The 16,519-nt window shown below is 41.1% G+C and overlaps 2 protein-coding genes across 5 annotated transcripts in view; one reads left to right on the top strand and one right to left on the bottom strand.

Moving 5' to 3' along the window:
* Positions 1–4,729, top strand: tex47 (testis expressed 47). Of its 2 annotated transcripts, none has more exons than XM_085415376.1 (8): positions 1–189; positions 1,465–1,537; positions 2,603–2,706; positions 2,794–2,858; positions 3,587–3,662; positions 3,860–3,994; positions 4,082–4,229; positions 4,392–4,728. In XM_085415376.1, the coding sequence occupies exons 1-8, from the start codon at positions 82–84 to the stop codon at positions 4,427–4,429; spliced, it is 747 nt and encodes a 248-aa protein (XP_085271502.1). In that variant the 5' UTR covers positions 1–81; the 3' UTR covers positions 4,430–4,728. The 2 variants fall into 2 exon arrangements, with proteins under 2 accessions (XP_085271502.1, XP_085271503.1); XM_085415377.1 differs by lacking the exon at positions 1–189 and adding an exon at positions 1,151–1,290 and having other exon boundaries at positions 4,392–4,729.
* Positions 4,730–5,598: 869 nt separating this feature from the next.
* Positions 5,599–16,519, bottom strand: part of LOC146664033 (rho GTPase-activating protein 44-like) — a 99,700-nt gene continuing 88,779 nt past the window's right edge. For all 3 annotated transcript variants that reach the window (XM_085417038.1, XM_085417039.1, XM_085417037.1), the window contains 3 exons: positions 15,632–15,747; positions 14,285–14,668; positions 5,599–12,260 (listed from right to left, as the gene is read on the bottom strand). In XM_085417038.1, coding sequence (XP_085273164.1) covers positions 12,103–12,260; positions 14,285–14,668; positions 15,632–15,747 — 658 coding nt within the window. In that variant the 3' untranslated portion in view covers positions 5,599–12,102. The remainder of the gene's footprint in view (positions 12,261–14,284; positions 14,669–15,631; positions 15,748–16,519) is intronic.

Here is a 16,519-nt window from a genome sequence, read left to right as displayed (position 1 = left end):
TGACGTCAAACGTATGCTGTAGGAGCGTGTTGCGATGGTAACGGACAACACACCGGACAAGAGCCGCTAAACAGGGTCGAGATGACCATGTCGCAGCTGGATGTCGACGGTTTTCCAATTTCGTGGAAAGATCCACAGGATGCAGACACAGTATCCATGTTTGATGTGATTTACGGCAAAGTGAGAGAGGTTTGTGTTTTTAACGGACACGTGGGTGATGTGTGAGTGAAAATGAAGCTGAAAGACCCCAAAACATAAGCAGCAGTATATATACACGCGTTGTGTTATGAAATGTCATTTAAATGACATCACACAGATGAGTGAAGAGTTAGCTGGACAAGATTTAGGATCGAAAACGAAAACAAAGATTTAAATAAAGACATTTTACTATTTCAGGAAAAATATGATCTAATGGCAACAACAGGTCTCAAAAAGGGAAGGGGGGAAAACAAAAGACTGGACAAGTAAATGGGACTAAAAAGAAACAGCTGGAGGAACATTTTACAAGTAATTAGGTTCATCAGTAACGTTATTGGGTATAAAAAGAGCAACTCCGAGAGGCACAGGCTCTCAGAAGTAAAGGTGGGCAGAAAACTACATCTACAAATTGTGGAACAGTTATAGAATATTCTTCCTCAGTGATGGAGTCAAAATGAAAGAGTAAGTTACAAGGAAAGAGTATGAATATCTCATCATCTACAAATAATACCATCAAAGAAATCTCTGTGCATGAGGGACAAGGCTGAAAATCAACTTTAGCACCAAGGGAAATGGCAGCTTGCACATCTGGAAAAGCAGTGCTGGAATACGTATACAGGTTTTAGTGCAACATTTACACCCATTCAGAATATTGCAGTATGACAATGCATCATCAGCATCATCATAGTATAGACAGTAAGAGTGTGTGTGCAAATCACCATGTAGACACCTGCCATCCCTACATGCACTGTCCTTCTTCCTGTTGGGGTTGAAGCACCCTGATTATGAGGCTGTGGTGCTCTGCGATTGGCTGCTGTGTTAATCGCACCAGTGTGTTTTGCAGCAGGCTTTGTTTAATAGGACCTGCAGAACAATAGGTTTCTAGGATATGCGCTTTTATAAACAGTGAAGGCGGGCAGCTCGCTTAGCCCTCACTCAGTCAGTGCTTCAATCGGACGGCGAAAGAAGTCAGACGGAGATTAAAGCAAAGAGATGGAGAAAAAGGGTTTTGAGGAAAAGGAGGAGGAAGAAACTAGGACTAGTTTATTTCACCACTTAGTGACACGGAGGAAGAATCTGGGGGATGATGTGGTTTGTATTTAGCTTAATATGGAAAGGAGCTCAGGTTGTAAATATTGGCACACGGCCTTAAATTTTAAATGCGCACCTGACAATGATCCTCCTTTTGTGCCTGGATTGCATGTCAGAGCTTATTCTGTTGTCACTCTGCAGGCTTTCTAAGTCCCCCCCACCTTCTCCCCACAGAAGATCATCCTGCAGCGGCTGATAATGATTTCTCGGCTCCCCCACGACCTTGCTGATAGGACAGACCTGGGAGGTCAGCCAGCAATTACCTTAGAGCTACAGAGACTGAGGGACTAATCACCTGATGCCAACTGAACCCAGTTTTTCTTTAGGGGAATGATCCTGTTATACTGGCAGGACAAATTAATACTCCTACTTAATTTGCTGCCCTGAAATACCGAGGCTTCTTGTTGAATCTTAACAAAAGCAGTGAAAGACTGTCTCGCTTCCTGTGTTTGGTGCTTTTATAGCTTTCACACCTCCATGTGTGAGTGAGTCTGCAGGCCTTACCTGTAAAAAAGAAATAAATTCTTTGACTAAAGTTAGAATAGAAAGCCCACAGAAGCCCCCAGGAAAAGCTGTGCCTGTGTGTCGAAAACAGAAGGAAGCCTGAATACAGAGTTTTTAAAAACTGTGATACTTTAAAAAAAATAAGGTCTTAATTTTTTTAATGATTTTCCAGTAATGAAACAAATAAATTATAGCAAATAAGATTCTTTTTGAAAATTATTTTTTTTAAATTAACCTCTTAACCCTCACCAGAAGTGTGTGCTATGAAACAAGATGAATGGGTTTGTTGGATTTGTTATGTTGCGATTAAAGTCAGACTTCTGTGCCGTGAAGGTGGCTCTCTTATTTACCTGGCTAGATCACCATGGCAACTGATTCTGAACACATAATTTGGTTCAGAGCAGGTCGTGTTCAGAGTTTAAAATAATCTGAAAGCGCCATATTTTCTACTACACTTCTGGAATCGCAGCTAAGAGAACACAGATAAGAAGTTTAATTAGTCTGTCTGATGGATATTTATCTGAGAGAATATTAATCAGTAAAATCAATTTCACTTTGATTTGGCCAAAGACTCACCCCAGATCAAAGGGACTTCTTGAATCTCTGTTCAGTGGCCTAAAAACTGAAGAAATATGCCATGTTCGGTCTTATGCTTAGCTAGTAGTTGTGGCTCGTTTGTAAAAGGCTGAATATAATACACAATTCTGCAATTATTAGGTCTTGAAAAGACTTTAAAGGCATTCATTTTGCTTTTTAAAATGATGAACACTAAAACAAGAGGGTTTTGTCTTCTGTTGTTTCCACGCAGCTCATTATGAAAATCTCAACTTTCAGCTGAACAAACAGTACATATGGGATCACATAACAGGCCTGCTGCTGATTTATCCATCCTACCTGCTGCACATCATTGAAGTAAGTTCTCCTGCACAGAAACAACAAATGTATGGCTGAAGTTTGTGAAAGTGTGTGCTCAAAGTTTGCTGTGCCTCTCTCTTCCAGTCGTCCAGGGATATTCTGACTTCTGTTTTGAGAGACGTCAAAGTCATGCAACAACAGCCACACCGGTAATCTTTCTCATACTGCGGGTGACTTCTATATATATATTATACGCTGAGATACGGTGCATCCCATTTCACTCATATTTATTGCTTGTCTGCTGTCTGTTAAGAAATTCATGCCACAGAGCCCACAGAGAGGGCAAATATAATCCCGTGGTTGCCTTGCATCAGTTCAGATTCACAAAAGCTTATGATGATGTCTGAGCAGTCGACTCCTTGCAGTGTGTTTTAGCATAAAGACGCAAAGCTGTTGCATCTCTGCTGCCGTCATCTCGCTCAGAGTGTCTGACCATTCCATACTTTTGTGCTTCCTACTGTTCTAACATGTCAAAACTAAGCTTTTGGTATGAAAAACAGCATTTGAACCTTAACTATCATAAATACATGTCTGGCATCTGTAATAATTCAAGCTGCATGGCAATTAGTAAAAAAAAATTTAGAAAGTTCTGGACTGAAATGATGAGGCGCTGTTGCCTCGCTCCAAAACGGCCACCACATTGACACATCTTTCCAGTCAACAGCAGTGGACCATTGTGGCATTTTTGTGTATATTTCTATGAAGCAGCTCTAGCTGGTCGGCTGTTGCCAGTGTGGCAAACCCCCACAGTGCTTTTGTTGCTTTAGACCAACAGCTGCTCGCTCTGGCTGCAGGCAAATAAATATTTAAGCTTTCACACACAACCTGCTGTTGTGTGTTGTGTGAGCCATAATAATTATTAGCACATCCTTTTTAGCACCTTGCTGGAAGTAAAGATTGTGTTTTTGGATCACAACCCTCAAAGAAGGCTGTTCCAGCAGTGGAGCTACAAGGTTAGCTGTCTTTTATCTTTGCACTTGATTGCTTGAAGTACTTTAATGCATGAGAGGATTATGAGAATACAAACGTTTTAGTACATAAATGAGACATAATAAATACCTTCAGTTGTAGCCAATCTCATGTTTTTAAAGTTCAAGACATTGGATTCTCTGATTGTCTCCTGTGTGTATGTATTGCTGTGTGACTGAAGGTGCTGGGTGCAGATCAGGTGATCAGGGATCCCGCAGTTAAGGTACTGGAGGATGAAGATGTCAGCATAGAGACCCTTGTATGCAGCGTCCTGTCAACGCTGCAAAATCTGAGCAAAAAGCTTGAAAAATCTAAGGTGTGTTTCTTTGCAGATGATCTTTTTCCGTTTTGAAAACCAAAACTTTCTCAGAGTTTTTCTATGACTTCATGATTGCAATCTAAGGCTCTTCCTGGGTCAGTGTTGGATGAGACACCGCAGCTGATCGTCCATCAGAAAATTCTGGAAAGGCTTTTGGGTCGAGAGGAACTCCTGAGCCTGCAGCAGTACCTAGATATGTACAAATCCACCTTAAACATCAGTATTGAGTTTGGTAAGTGACAGCTTCCAGTTGGTGTAAAGATTTATAAGAACATTTCCAATATGAAAATATTGGAACTTAGTAAATACGCACTGATCCTTGTGTTGGATCAGATACATATGAATGGAGATATGATACATACGTAACTCTGTCAATTTTCTGATGGTTTAACAGGACAGCTGAATCCAAGAAACCTTTTCTCCGCTGTTTAACCCCTGAACAAAATGTCAAAGGCCAACTGTTTCCTGACTGACTGTTTCCCTGTAGTGATTTTGGTTCCTACACTGAAAATATTTGCTGCACTTACTGTTCACTTATTCTAGTGATACTTGTGGTCGTCAGACATCCTCTGCCTTTCCTGTCTTTTATGATAAATAGTACGTGTCCAAAAGATCCATTCACTCTTTGCTTCCCCTTTATTGTCTGTGTACCTAGCCATGTATTGCAATCTAATAGTGTGGCATTGTTTTCCCATTCTAAAATAAAGACATATTCAAAAAATACATCACTTATGTCTTCCAACAGGTTTTTGTATTATAACAAGTCACGTGCAAATTGTCATCTGTCACAGTACAGTGGTCCACTACATCCTCAGTTAATAAATGCCAATAAATGAATAAATGCTAGCATTCTGCTACTGCTAACACATACTTGTGCTCAGTTAAAGATTTATAAGGGCACTTCCTTGAATCTGGATTAGTTAAAACAGATTAGAAGCTTTCATGTGTGTATAAGAAGCTGGTGGTTATGCAGGTTAACAAGGACAGTTAAGGCTTGATTATACTTTCCGCCGCTGTGTCTGCCTTGGTTTGAATGACATTGTGAAACTGATCATATGGGTTCGTCTGGACTTCTATGTGCCGCCCATCAGAGAATTTACTTTAAAACACAGCAGCTGCAGGTGGTGGAGTTCATGCTCGGCTGTGGTGTCTGCAGCTGTCCACGTTCCTTAAATCAAAATGACAGATGCTGTAAAGAGGCTCCTGATGCTGTGGTGTCCCGAACACTCACAGGAAGCTGTTTTACTACAGTCAAAGGGGTCTTCATGTTTTGTCTTGAGCTCTTCTAATAAAAACGTGAAGAAAAAGTTTACCTACAAAGTTTTCAGTTTTTGTTCTATAGTTCAGTATCTTACAGGCTCCCTAAAACCGAACATCGGTGAGCGGAAGTGATATTAGAAGTTCTCTGAAATACCCCGTGAGGATTTAAATGTCCTTTTTCACTGTTGTACTTGCCGGAAATATTTTTTGCACTCCTGATATTCCAGAAGCCTTTCTGTCATCAGTTACACCGATTTAAATGACATTTATTTGGAACAAAAAGCACAGAACATCCGAGTAATATAAAAAAAAACATTTTTAATAGTTTCAACATTCGGATGAGGATTAATTTAATTTTTTTCTCATTTTATCTTACACTGTGTTCCACTTGGCGACTGAGAGAAAGCAAGTCCAAGAAAAGGCATTTCATCTGTACTCCAAACTTTAAAGAGTCCACAGCATCACTACAGTTTGACACAAAGAACTTTTTAAAAAAAGATTCCTTGATCGATCACGTTTTCCCTTTTTGTTTTGGCCCCCGTTACTTGGAACTTAAAGTTATGCAAAGAAAAGGATGAATGGAGATGGCTGCATGCACCACAGTGTAATCTACAGACTGCGCGGGTCCACGTGACCCTACACGTCACAGTTTTTTTCTCATTTGTAGTTGATTTTAGCAGATGTTCAGTCCTCTGAAAGTGAATTATTCTGTCTTATCCTCCATGTTGTTTCGTTGTTGGTCTGTTTGGAGTCTGATGTGCTTTTCTTGATTTGCTATAGATAAAACCGGTGGAACATATGAGGATACGTGGTGAAAGCAAACAGGAAATCATGAATGATTTAAATAAACTCTTAGCAGAACTGACGGGGGAGCTTGACTCAAAAAGGTCAAAGGGCAGCACTGAATTTTCTTCTTTTCTTGCAAAGGTCGATCTATTCACTTATAAAAAATAAATACAAGCACATTTAAATAGGACCAAAGATGAGATGCATTTCATAGGCATGGTTAAAAAGCATGCTTCCGACTTCCACACAGCACAATGTCGATATTTGATACCCCTGCACACTCTTACTCTTGAAACTATGTCACAACACACACAATCCGCCTTTATCACAACCTATGTGGTGGACATTGTCTATCAGTACATTCCACCGATGTAAAAAAAGGCCTTTGAAGTTTAGTGCTCAAAGGGCATGCTTGCAAAAGCTGCAATACTGAAAACTGTCTCTGGAATCTCTTGCCGGCTGTCTTTGCTCGACTGGGTTATTGTTAATAAAGTCGTGTTTGACGTGTTCTGTATGTACAGGCTTTGATCTGAGACCCTTTAGTACAAAAACGAAGAGCAGCACATTGTAACACAGAAACAAAGACAGGACAGACCATTCACCTCAGCACAGCCTAACTGCAACAGCAAATTTGAAAAAGAAACTTTTTTCTAAATATTAAATTTATATTGTAAAACCATGCTGCATTGATTCAAAATCAGCATTTCTTTTATGGCAAAAAATAAGAAGTTGGTAGATTCAAAGATCATTTGAGTACCAGGAAATAATCTGAAACTGTTTTTATCAGTAATTAAATGGATTTTCCAAACATAACAGAGAAATCTGCTCAGATTTGACAACTTTTCTTGGTGCTAAGTGATAGAAAGCTTTCTTTTTCTACAGTTTTTGGAGGAAGCTTAATTTATAGTCCTGTGCTGAATCTGCCTATGCTAAAAAAAAAAATCAAGGCCCTGAAAATTTAAAATCCGGGCCACACATTTAAACAGGTTCTTAATGTTCGGCCTGGCCAGTGTTCTTTGTGGTCTGCACAGCAACAAGCGTCCCATCAAAATGACATAGACAGGCAGACATCCACAGCACCTGCAAGCTAACAAGCTAGCCAACGAGGAAAGCAAGAAAGGGCTCGGTCTCGTAGTAATAGAGCTGCTTCATTCACTGTTATGTGCATCCAGAAAGGCTCGGCTATGGTACAGGGAAACAACACGATCAAAGATCATGATCAATCTACGTCTCATGACGGCTTTATGTCCACAAAGTGAGGAGGCTATATGAGTGATACATTATTAATTAAAACTACAAATTAAAAATGTCTGGATCCTCGTGTGATTTCTCTTTCCTATCATGGTCCTTTAGTGACTCCCACGCCATAATGAGTGGCGTGGTTTTACAATCATACTTGTGCACTGTTGTGTCTGCAGTGCTCTGCTGTGTTGGACTTGGAGCTGATAAATGCGGAACAACGGGAAAGAGAGAAAAACACCACACGATTACGGTGGTAAATCAGACCCAGCGTTGCTTAATCTTACTGCTCTCATCAGCGTTGGTTCAGACTAGATCTCAGGACCAGTCACTATGAGATCACAGTGGAGCATTTAGTATCTTGACAGCCAGACATTCCTCTGAGGAGGTGGTGGAAAGCGAAAACACAGGTAAATAGAGAGCAAATAGATAAAAAGGAGCCAGAAACACCTGCCCAGCTGAATGGCAATGTGGCTCCGCAGCTACTGGATGTGTAAAAACCAACTGTTTAAAATGTCCTTGTTGGAATTACAGTCGTAATATAAAAAAAATAAACATGAATGGAGTCATTTCCCCAATATTCAATTCTATTAACTGTCAAAATGAGTTGTTTTTCAGTGTTACATTAACACTGGGTAATGAATTAGCACTGTGAGCACACTAAATGCAACTAGAGCCTATTACACGTTGGTTCACAGAGGCATTATCCTTGTAATAATCAATATACATTTTTGAGCATATTACCGCCACTGTAGGCTGCGTTGCCACAGCAGCAAGGTGGATGCCAGACTATGCCAGAGGATATAGGGTCTCTACAGGTTAATGCAGCACTATAAATTAAGCTTTAGTCAGATAAAAGAAGCATCTTGATGGTTTGGATGACCTCTGGTATTTCTTTTTTGTACCAATTTAAAATTTTCTGCTTGTAAAAAAATCTGTTCTATGCAAACTGTTGTTTAACGTCTGTTTTCTCTTAAACATATAACCTCTGTTGCATTGCTGTCTGGTTCTGCTGTCTAAAAGACAGTAATGCAGCAGTTTTCATGCAGAGTCTGTTTAAACCTTTCAAACTGTGATCGATGTGTCACTGCAATTGCAGCACCCCACAGACACTTATTTTTATTTCTAAAGAACACACAATCACATTTCCACGAATCTCAAATATACCAGGAAATGTGCTCAAAGCTGCACGAGACGTCTTGAATTTTCACGTAGCTGCAGTGATGTGTTGTTGTTTTTTTGTTGTCTAAAATCAAATCTAAAAGTTCAAGAGGTTCATTCTGAGGTCAGAAACTGCAAAACAAGCACTAGATTTGACCTTTCAGTCTGCTGTACCATGTTAGGCTTATGCTAGTTCCAGCAACATTATAATATTATACATATAGTATGGATGTTCATCATCATTTATCCTTTTCAATACAGTATTTGTATATATCTATATATTTATATATATATATGAATTTCTCCCTTCAGTATATACAGAACAAACTGTATAGAGGCTTCGGTATTTACAAGAGTCCTGTGAGTGATATCGCGCTTTAAAGAAAGACACAGGTAGAGCAGCACAGTGACTTTGAGGCCATGTGTAGTGGATGTTTTCAGGACAAAAGGAAAGTCGTATAAATCTGGATAGGTCACAACAAAAACCCACCGCAAGGCAAATAGCAAACTACTGCTGTCGTACACAAACCTTGTTACTCCAGTTTAACTGATTTTCAAGTTTCCTCTTAAACTGAACCTGCGATTCCTGAAAAGGTTTTGATACGGCAGCAGAGCAATTCTGGTCCCACGTTTGAATACTTGAAAAAAAATTCCTCGGATTCATGTGCAGCGGAAACGACCACAGCTCCTCATACCTAGTAAAAAGTATTCAGAAATATATCTGTATAAATACTCTCATCAAAATAAACACATATACACACATATCTTTGCACTTGCCTCTGGTTCACTAAAATAGACCAAAAATATCAGCATCATCAGGCAGGGTTCCTATAAACTGTAATGTGAATGTGGCTGAAAATGACAGAAAAACTGTGCTTATTTATAAGAGACCAAGCACCTTTTTTCTGAAAGTGTCTCTAGACTGTTTTCTGGCTTTGCTACGATATGATAGGATGTTAAATGTGTCAGGGCTGTTGCTCTTTCCCAAGAATGGTTCAATATGTCAATACAAGTTTGCACTGTATGAATCCTGGAGTGTGATACAGCAGGTTCATAATCTCTAAAATCTTTGTTTTTTAGCATCTTTCCACCTGTTGTTTGCGTTCTGTGTCAGTCTTACTGGTTTCATCAGTGTTGTTTCAAACAACATCTGCTAAGCTAACAGGAAACACAAAGTTAGCAGCTGGCCGGTGCATTTAATGGAGTGTTGGGCACCTAAAGAGCCAGATATGTCTCTCTCATCAAGTGGTGGAGACCAAAAACTGAGCTAAAAAGAGAAAAAGTATAAAGAAAAGCAGATGAATTGAATGATATTGCTTGCTAAGGGTGTACGGCAATCACACATGCCTAAATATGACTGCCTAGCAACCACTGATCGCTAAGGAAAAAGTTATATTGGCCGAATCGTTGGAGGTGAGTGACGGGTGAAATTGGTCACAAAGAGGGTGTTGCACCAAGAACCTCTGATCTAAATTATTATTGCATGGCACAAGCATGCAATTGGGTTTCAGAGTGCAGTGAAGCACATGCTACTTCCTATGTGGAAAGGAAACTAAGACTGTTCACCATCAAAGTAAAAGTCGTGCCTTACAACTGCATCCAACACCTTTCAAAACATGAAACTTTTTTACTTCAACTGTTTTTAAGGCGAATGATCTCCATTTCCACTTTGCATCCCACTTTCCACAGTTTCATTACTGCTCAGCAACTGTGGCAATCTGCAAGCAACCAAAGCAATCACAAGGTGGTCTTTGGTGCATTACCGTATACCGCTTTCTGACCAATTTCACCTAGAGACTGCCAGCAATTTCTAGCAACCATTTGGCAACCAGTACAAATTTTCCCTAGTGACCGGTGGGTACCATGGGATCACTGACAGGTCTTTAGGCCTGTGCGACTGGGACCTTAATCTACAGAGTCAGGATGAGGAGGTTAACCATTTAGGAGTTCAGAGTAGATCTGCCAACTCAGGTGGTTTGATTATGATGCCTCCTAAGTGAAGTGTTGTCGGCATGTCTTACTGGGAGGCGACCTTAGCCCAAAGCCAGCAGACGCTATTCAGATTTGAGCTCTCGGCTGGCTGCAGAATTCCCCGGTTTCCCACCAGAAAACCTGGAAATTGGGAGATCTGGGCATCTCTGCCTACCATGGCCTGAACCCAGGTAGGCTGCAGAGAAATAATGGATGGGTGGATAGCAGGTCCAAAAGTGATACAATATAAATTAATTAGGTTTGCCAAATTATTTAGCATAGTGTTTGAGGACAAGCATCGAATCGCTATCGAGCTAATGCGCTGACCAACAGTTAGTGGGAACAGCACAGCAATGAGCCCAGCAAAAGTAAAGAGAGGACAACTACCTGCCAGCAAACTGCCAAGTAAACAATGCAAAATGTTTAATATTTAATAGGTTTCTGTCTAATGTCTCGTGACAAAGGAAACACACAAGAAAACCCCACAGGGCACCCCACCCACAGAGCTGGCCATTCAGAGCCTCCGCTACTGCTATGTGGATGAAGTTTATTTTATTTTTAAAAAATAAACGATGTGGTTATGCACTCCAGGCTTCACAGTTACAAACTTGTACATCCTTGAAACTGAAATGATGCCTAACTCGACAAAGAAAAATGAAAGATCTCATTCGGCTTTGCGTCCTGCCAAAAAATATTTCTGAGTAAACACAATTGAGTTTTTCATTTTTCATACTGGTGGACGTTTCATAAACTACAGCATGTATCTCATATACTTTATAGCTCCCTGACAGCATCAACTATATAGCTCTCCCATGGATACAAAATATGATCTGGGTTAGATTGTTAATCGTATCATACACTCTGAAAATGTACAGTATAAACAATAAATATCCAGTGACTGATATCCTGACTGAATGCCTTGTTATAAAGAGAAAGGAGTGATTGGGCGTTTAACCGCTTCCCAACCTGCTTAGTTAACTTCTAAACATCTAAAACATTCATTCCTGTTTTTGCTCCACGACACCGACAGTGCAACATCATATAATACAATTACCACTTCACTTAACACGTCACACACACTAGCAAAACACACACGCGCGCGCTTTCCAAAACGACACACTGGCACACTCAAAGTGAACGCTCAAGTGGGACTGAAATTCGGGGCCAGAGGCGTTTCAAGCCAAGAGGAGATGAACGGTGAGAGAAGGAAGTTAACAGGACAGATATACAGCACTGTGTTAGTTTGTTCTGAAATTCACTCATGAAAAGCAGCAGCAGCAGCAAAGAGCACTCATCCTCCCAGCAGCCTGTTTCCAGTCTCGTGTGAGTGAGGTTAAAGGCAATATTGCAAGTGAATCAAATAAGGCAGAAAGAAAAAGAAAACATTAAGTTAAATTAAAAAAAACAAACATCCAGCCAATGCAAAATGTCAAATCTTCCCCTGACAACACTGTCGCCAAAACCGTGTGTATGTGTGTTCACCAGATTTTTTTGTTTTACTGTATAGAAGTGCTTTTTTCTTTTGTACGCGCTGGCCCCTCTGGATCGAGCACAGGTGAGGCGTGATGAGGAGGTCCAGAGGTGGCCGCTGAGGCCGAAGTTAATGCAGCTGGAGAGGTGAAAGGTCAATGAATGATCGAGACGGCACAGCAGTAGCTTGACGGAGAGGGTGGGGGAACTCGGTGGCGTCATAGCACTGTGCTCTCAGACTCTTCCTCCGAGTCCTCTTTGCTGTTGGCCGACTCCAGCTGTGCCACTGAGTTCCTGAAGGGGGAGATGTGGGTCAAGTCAAAAATACTGTCCAGTTCCATGTTAATGACGGGGATGTCCAAGTTGCAGAGGGAATCTGGCAGAGCAGAGAGAACAAGCAGAGGATAAGCAGACAGATAAAAACCGTGCAAACAGAGAAAAAGATCCTTCCAGATGTGATTCATCAGCGCTGAATGATGTCACACACAGCAGACGTCCAAACCAAGGTTGGAAGCGTGAAGAAATAAATTAAAAATGCATGACAGGGATTCACAGTGTAAAAAGTGTATGTGTCTGTTGAACATCACCATTCCCTAATGGTGGGCAGGGGTGTCAAACATGAGGCCCAGGGGCCAGAATTGGCCCAGAGAAGACTCCAATCTGGCCCGTTGGATGACTTTGAAAAATGTGAGAGCTTGTGTCTGTGTGGAGCTAGCTCTGTGTAGAGGGGACAATGACACAACAAACACTAACTATCGATAAAGTTAGATCATTTTGACCAAACTAGCATTTTATGCAACACAATTAAGATTTCCTGTCACTGAAGGCTATTTGTCAAAATCAAAATCCTGCTGATGTACCACATGGACTTAATATATGCAGGCAAAACAAAATCCAAACAATATCTGTGCAGTTTACAAGCTCTTTTTATCCACTGCAAGCAAGCAGGCAACAAAGGGTCATGGCTTCTGAGGCAAGGCAAGTTCAGCGTACCCAGGATCTCTTTCTGTTATCTGGATTCACCCTAACGTCAACAATCAGGCTAAACCCCGGCATGCATCAGTCTAACTATGAGAATCTGACCAGACACTTTTATCAGTAAGACTGGAAAACAATTGCTAAAAAAAACAAGGTTTAGTCTATATTAACCCACAAAAGAAAACTAAAAACTCAGACTGTAAGGCTGACAGTAAAAATTTGATGGTTTACAATCAAGAGGCTCAAGGAAACATGATGCTATTTTACAGAGAACTGATTGGTCAGTAGGTGGTGACTTCATAACTGTTAATGTCTAATTTTAAACATTTTCTGCTTCGATCCAGGTTAAGTCTACGCCATGTTACCATGGTAATATACCTAGTAAAGGCAAACGACCTACATAATACTGAAAACCCCAGGTTAGACCTGAAGTTACCTGGATAAGCTGAGCTCTCCCTTCATATATTACAGACCTTTGGTGCTTGTGCTTACCTACCTATATAGAAATTTGGCTAGTATGCCATGCAGTACATGTGTACTTATATAATATATTACTATAATATTGACAGTGAAGACATCTAGTGTACAACATGTGATGGAAAACTGGTGCAGACAGGAAGTGCGCTGACTGAGGGGCAGAGGTGGAGTCGGCGGGAAGCGTGAGGGGTGTGTGGGTGGGGTGACAGATGAAGCCAGGGAGAGGAGGGGCAGCTGGAGCAGGGCATTATGGGTGGGAATCCTAAGCGCAGGAGAGGTTGGGATCGGTGGACAGTCCGGTATGCACGCCCATGTAAGCCATGCATCAGTCTCAGCCACCATGCAAAGGCCAACAAAATGAGTAAAAGGTGGACTGAACACAGCGCCTGTATGGTCATATGAGTGAGGCTGCCGTAGAGCAGCGGATAATCTTAAACCTGCATCTACTGGCAGCTTCACTGTGTTGTGAGCATGTCAGCGGGCGGCTCCATGTTTGGGGTTTGAGGGTACCGAAGAGGAGGGGAAGGGAGGCTTTAGCACAGAAACTCCTGCTTACCCTAAAAGTCCCTCTCACACACAGAATCACACTGAACCTCTCGCCTCATACCGCTGCAGGTGAGACGATAAGAGGGGAAGAAATTACATGAAAATCATGATTAGAACCTGCAGGTGATGGAGAGGCAAACAAATGCATAATACACGACTCCTCTCCTGATGGAGAAGGACACCAAAGGATAGTCTGCTGTTATCCTACATCTATCATTATTGCCAATAAATGTCATGAATAGACCAAAAACAGTGCATATACATCCAAGTACATGAACTTAAATAATAAGAATTCATAATATTTGTCAAACTATGGCATATTATTTATCAAATCTACATATAGCAAAAAGAATTACGAACACAAAGTGCTTTAAAAAAAACGGTCAAGTTTAGCATTACCAGTGGACATGCTTTCCCCAGGAGAAAGGCCGTCCAGGAGCCCAGATGAGTGCTCCAGAGGCTGGGGACTAGTGCCAGGTGTGGATGGAGGCTGAGGAGGAGGCAGGCTGGGTCTCTGCCGGGGCGGCTTGGGGGTCGGTCTGGCCTTGGTGAGAGTCCCAGCCAACGAGGGCGGAGAGGACAGAGACGGGGTGGTGACCATCTGCAACTGACCCGGGGAGCTGATGGTGGCATATCCCTGCGGGTAGCTGAAGCCATATGGGGAGGGGGTGCTGGGAGGAGTGGGAGACAGGCTGACTGGAGACGGTTGACCTGTGGACTGGTCGGACATGGCTCCCGTTGGGCAGTAAGGGCCTTTAGGCGGGATCGGAGCCAGCTTCTTTGCTGTAGAGAGACCACCAAGAAAGAACACAAGATGATCGGGGTCTGCAATATTTCCAAAATAAAAGGCATTTAGGAGTCTGCTAGCATGTCTGTTTGTCAAATTAAAAGTGTTCAATTTTTATAGAAATCTGCGGTGATGCTTTAAAGTACCAGATTTTCAACATAAAAGAAAAAAAAACAAACTTTGACATGCCCATTTTTCCAAAGTAAAAGAAATTTGCTTTAATTTGCCAGATCTTCAATATAAAAGCTGACAGTTATAAAAAAAAAGTTACCATGATAACAAATGTCTCTATATTTCTGAAATAAAAGCAACCAGTTTGCTTTAAGAATAAACAAATGTTTTGACATGCTATTTCAAAGTAAAAATCACTTTTTAGTCATCAAAGTTTAAGTGTAAAAGAGATGCTTGTCTCGTCTTCAGTCTAATAAACTCTGAAGTTCCCCAGACAAATTTACCCATCAAATTGCTCATTAATTATAATATCTGCCTTAATTAAACCCTTCAATCATACAGCATCAAGTCAAGTTTATTTCTTCAAACTAAACATCGCCCTCTTATCCTTCGAGTCTGAGGATATTTTAGCAGATAAAACTCTACTGCAGCCGTCAGTCAGTTATTATGTGGTTTTCCAAGGACCTTTTCCCCTCTTTTGTGCAGCAACCAGAGTGGAAACAATGAATGAAAACACACTTTTGCAGATTTACATCCTCTCCACACGAGAGGTTCCACTGTAACTTAAAATGACCTCATTCACAGCACTGACTAATAGATTAGACAGATTCTATTAGAGCCTGAGAGACAGCTAAATGAACACAGCGTGCTGCATCTTTTTTTGCTGTCACAGTACTGGGCAAGGTGCAGAGTTTTTAAATCCCCAAAAGTAATTACTTTTACTATTTTTACCATGTTTTTGAGACAAGCTGAGATCCCTGTCATACACGCCCAGTTAGTTGTATTACCTCTCCTCAAGGTGTGCGGACTGTGGTCAGAGAGCTGCGACTGTCCACTAGAGGTCACTGCTCCCTGGAGCCCCTTCTGTCCAATCACTGGAGACAGCTCCTTGTTCTTCAGAGTACTGAGGAGAGAGTGAAGGACAAAACACACAAACACACACATTATGATATACTTTCTTCTGTAATTTACTAACCCTGCCTCCATAAATCTCTTTGTTTTATAAAAAAAAAGGAAAATATATGAGAGCAGCCATAATTCCCGGTGACCACTGTTGCAGATGGACATGTAGCTTATACAGTTGAGCAAAAAAAGAAGGAAAGAAAATTCAAACATATCCTGACAGCTTAATACATTTTCCTTACTCCTACAGCCCAGTGTAGCCAGAATGCCAATGGGAAGAAGGTCTTAAGGTCAAAACATAACCAGTTTACTCTCTGATCGACTGACTCTCCTCAGCTACGCCTCAACACACTCTCACTCTTCAGCAAACGAGACATGGAAGGCGACTGAAGCAGCCAGCATTCAAAGGGAAGCTATTATGCTGATACGATATCTGGATTTTCATATTAAACATGGCTGAAGTTTCAAATTAATGAGGTCAGCATATGTAAAAGTAATATCTGTGATACTACTACTACTTACCTTCTGCCCTATTTCAGCCAGTTTTTCCTGCTCTTAGCTCTGAATGATGTCAGAGAGAGTGGACAGACCACCTGCTGTTCAAATCTGTTTATAAGCGGCAGACGATAGCAATGTTTTCTGATATTTACTAAGATGTATTTGACTGTTCAACACCTCCAAACATCTCTTACAGGACTGTGACCTCATCTTTTTTTTAAAGGACGCTTTATGAGACTGTGGTTGTCTTTGGTTTTGTCTGACATGTGGTAGTT

The sequence above is a fragment of the Rhamphochromis longiceps genome, linkage group LG8 (genome assembly GCF_057381845.1).
Source record: "Rhamphochromis longiceps isolate RC_006_pf linkage group LG8, R_longiceps_female_GT1.1, whole genome shotgun sequence".
Lineage (NCBI taxonomy): Eukaryota > Metazoa > Chordata > Actinopteri > Cichliformes > Cichlidae > Rhamphochromis > Rhamphochromis longiceps.
This window is presented reverse-complemented; position numbering and strand designations above follow the sequence as displayed.

What these genes read in the sequence shown, in the direction of transcription:
- tex47 (XM_085415376.1), top strand. Translation starts at nt 82, where the DNA reads ATGACCATGTCGCAGCTGGATGTCGACGGTTTTCCAATTTCGTGGAAA. An exon ending in TGATAGGACAGACCTGGGAG is followed by an intron (nt 1,538 to 2,602) that starts GTCAGCCAGCAA and finishes GTTTCCACGCAG; the next exon opens with CTCATTATGAAAATCTCAAC. An exon ending in ACCTGCTGCACATCATTGAA is followed by an intron (nt 2,707 to 2,793) that starts GTAAGTTCTCCT and finishes TCTCTCTTCCAG; the next exon opens with TCGTCCAGGGATATTCTGAC.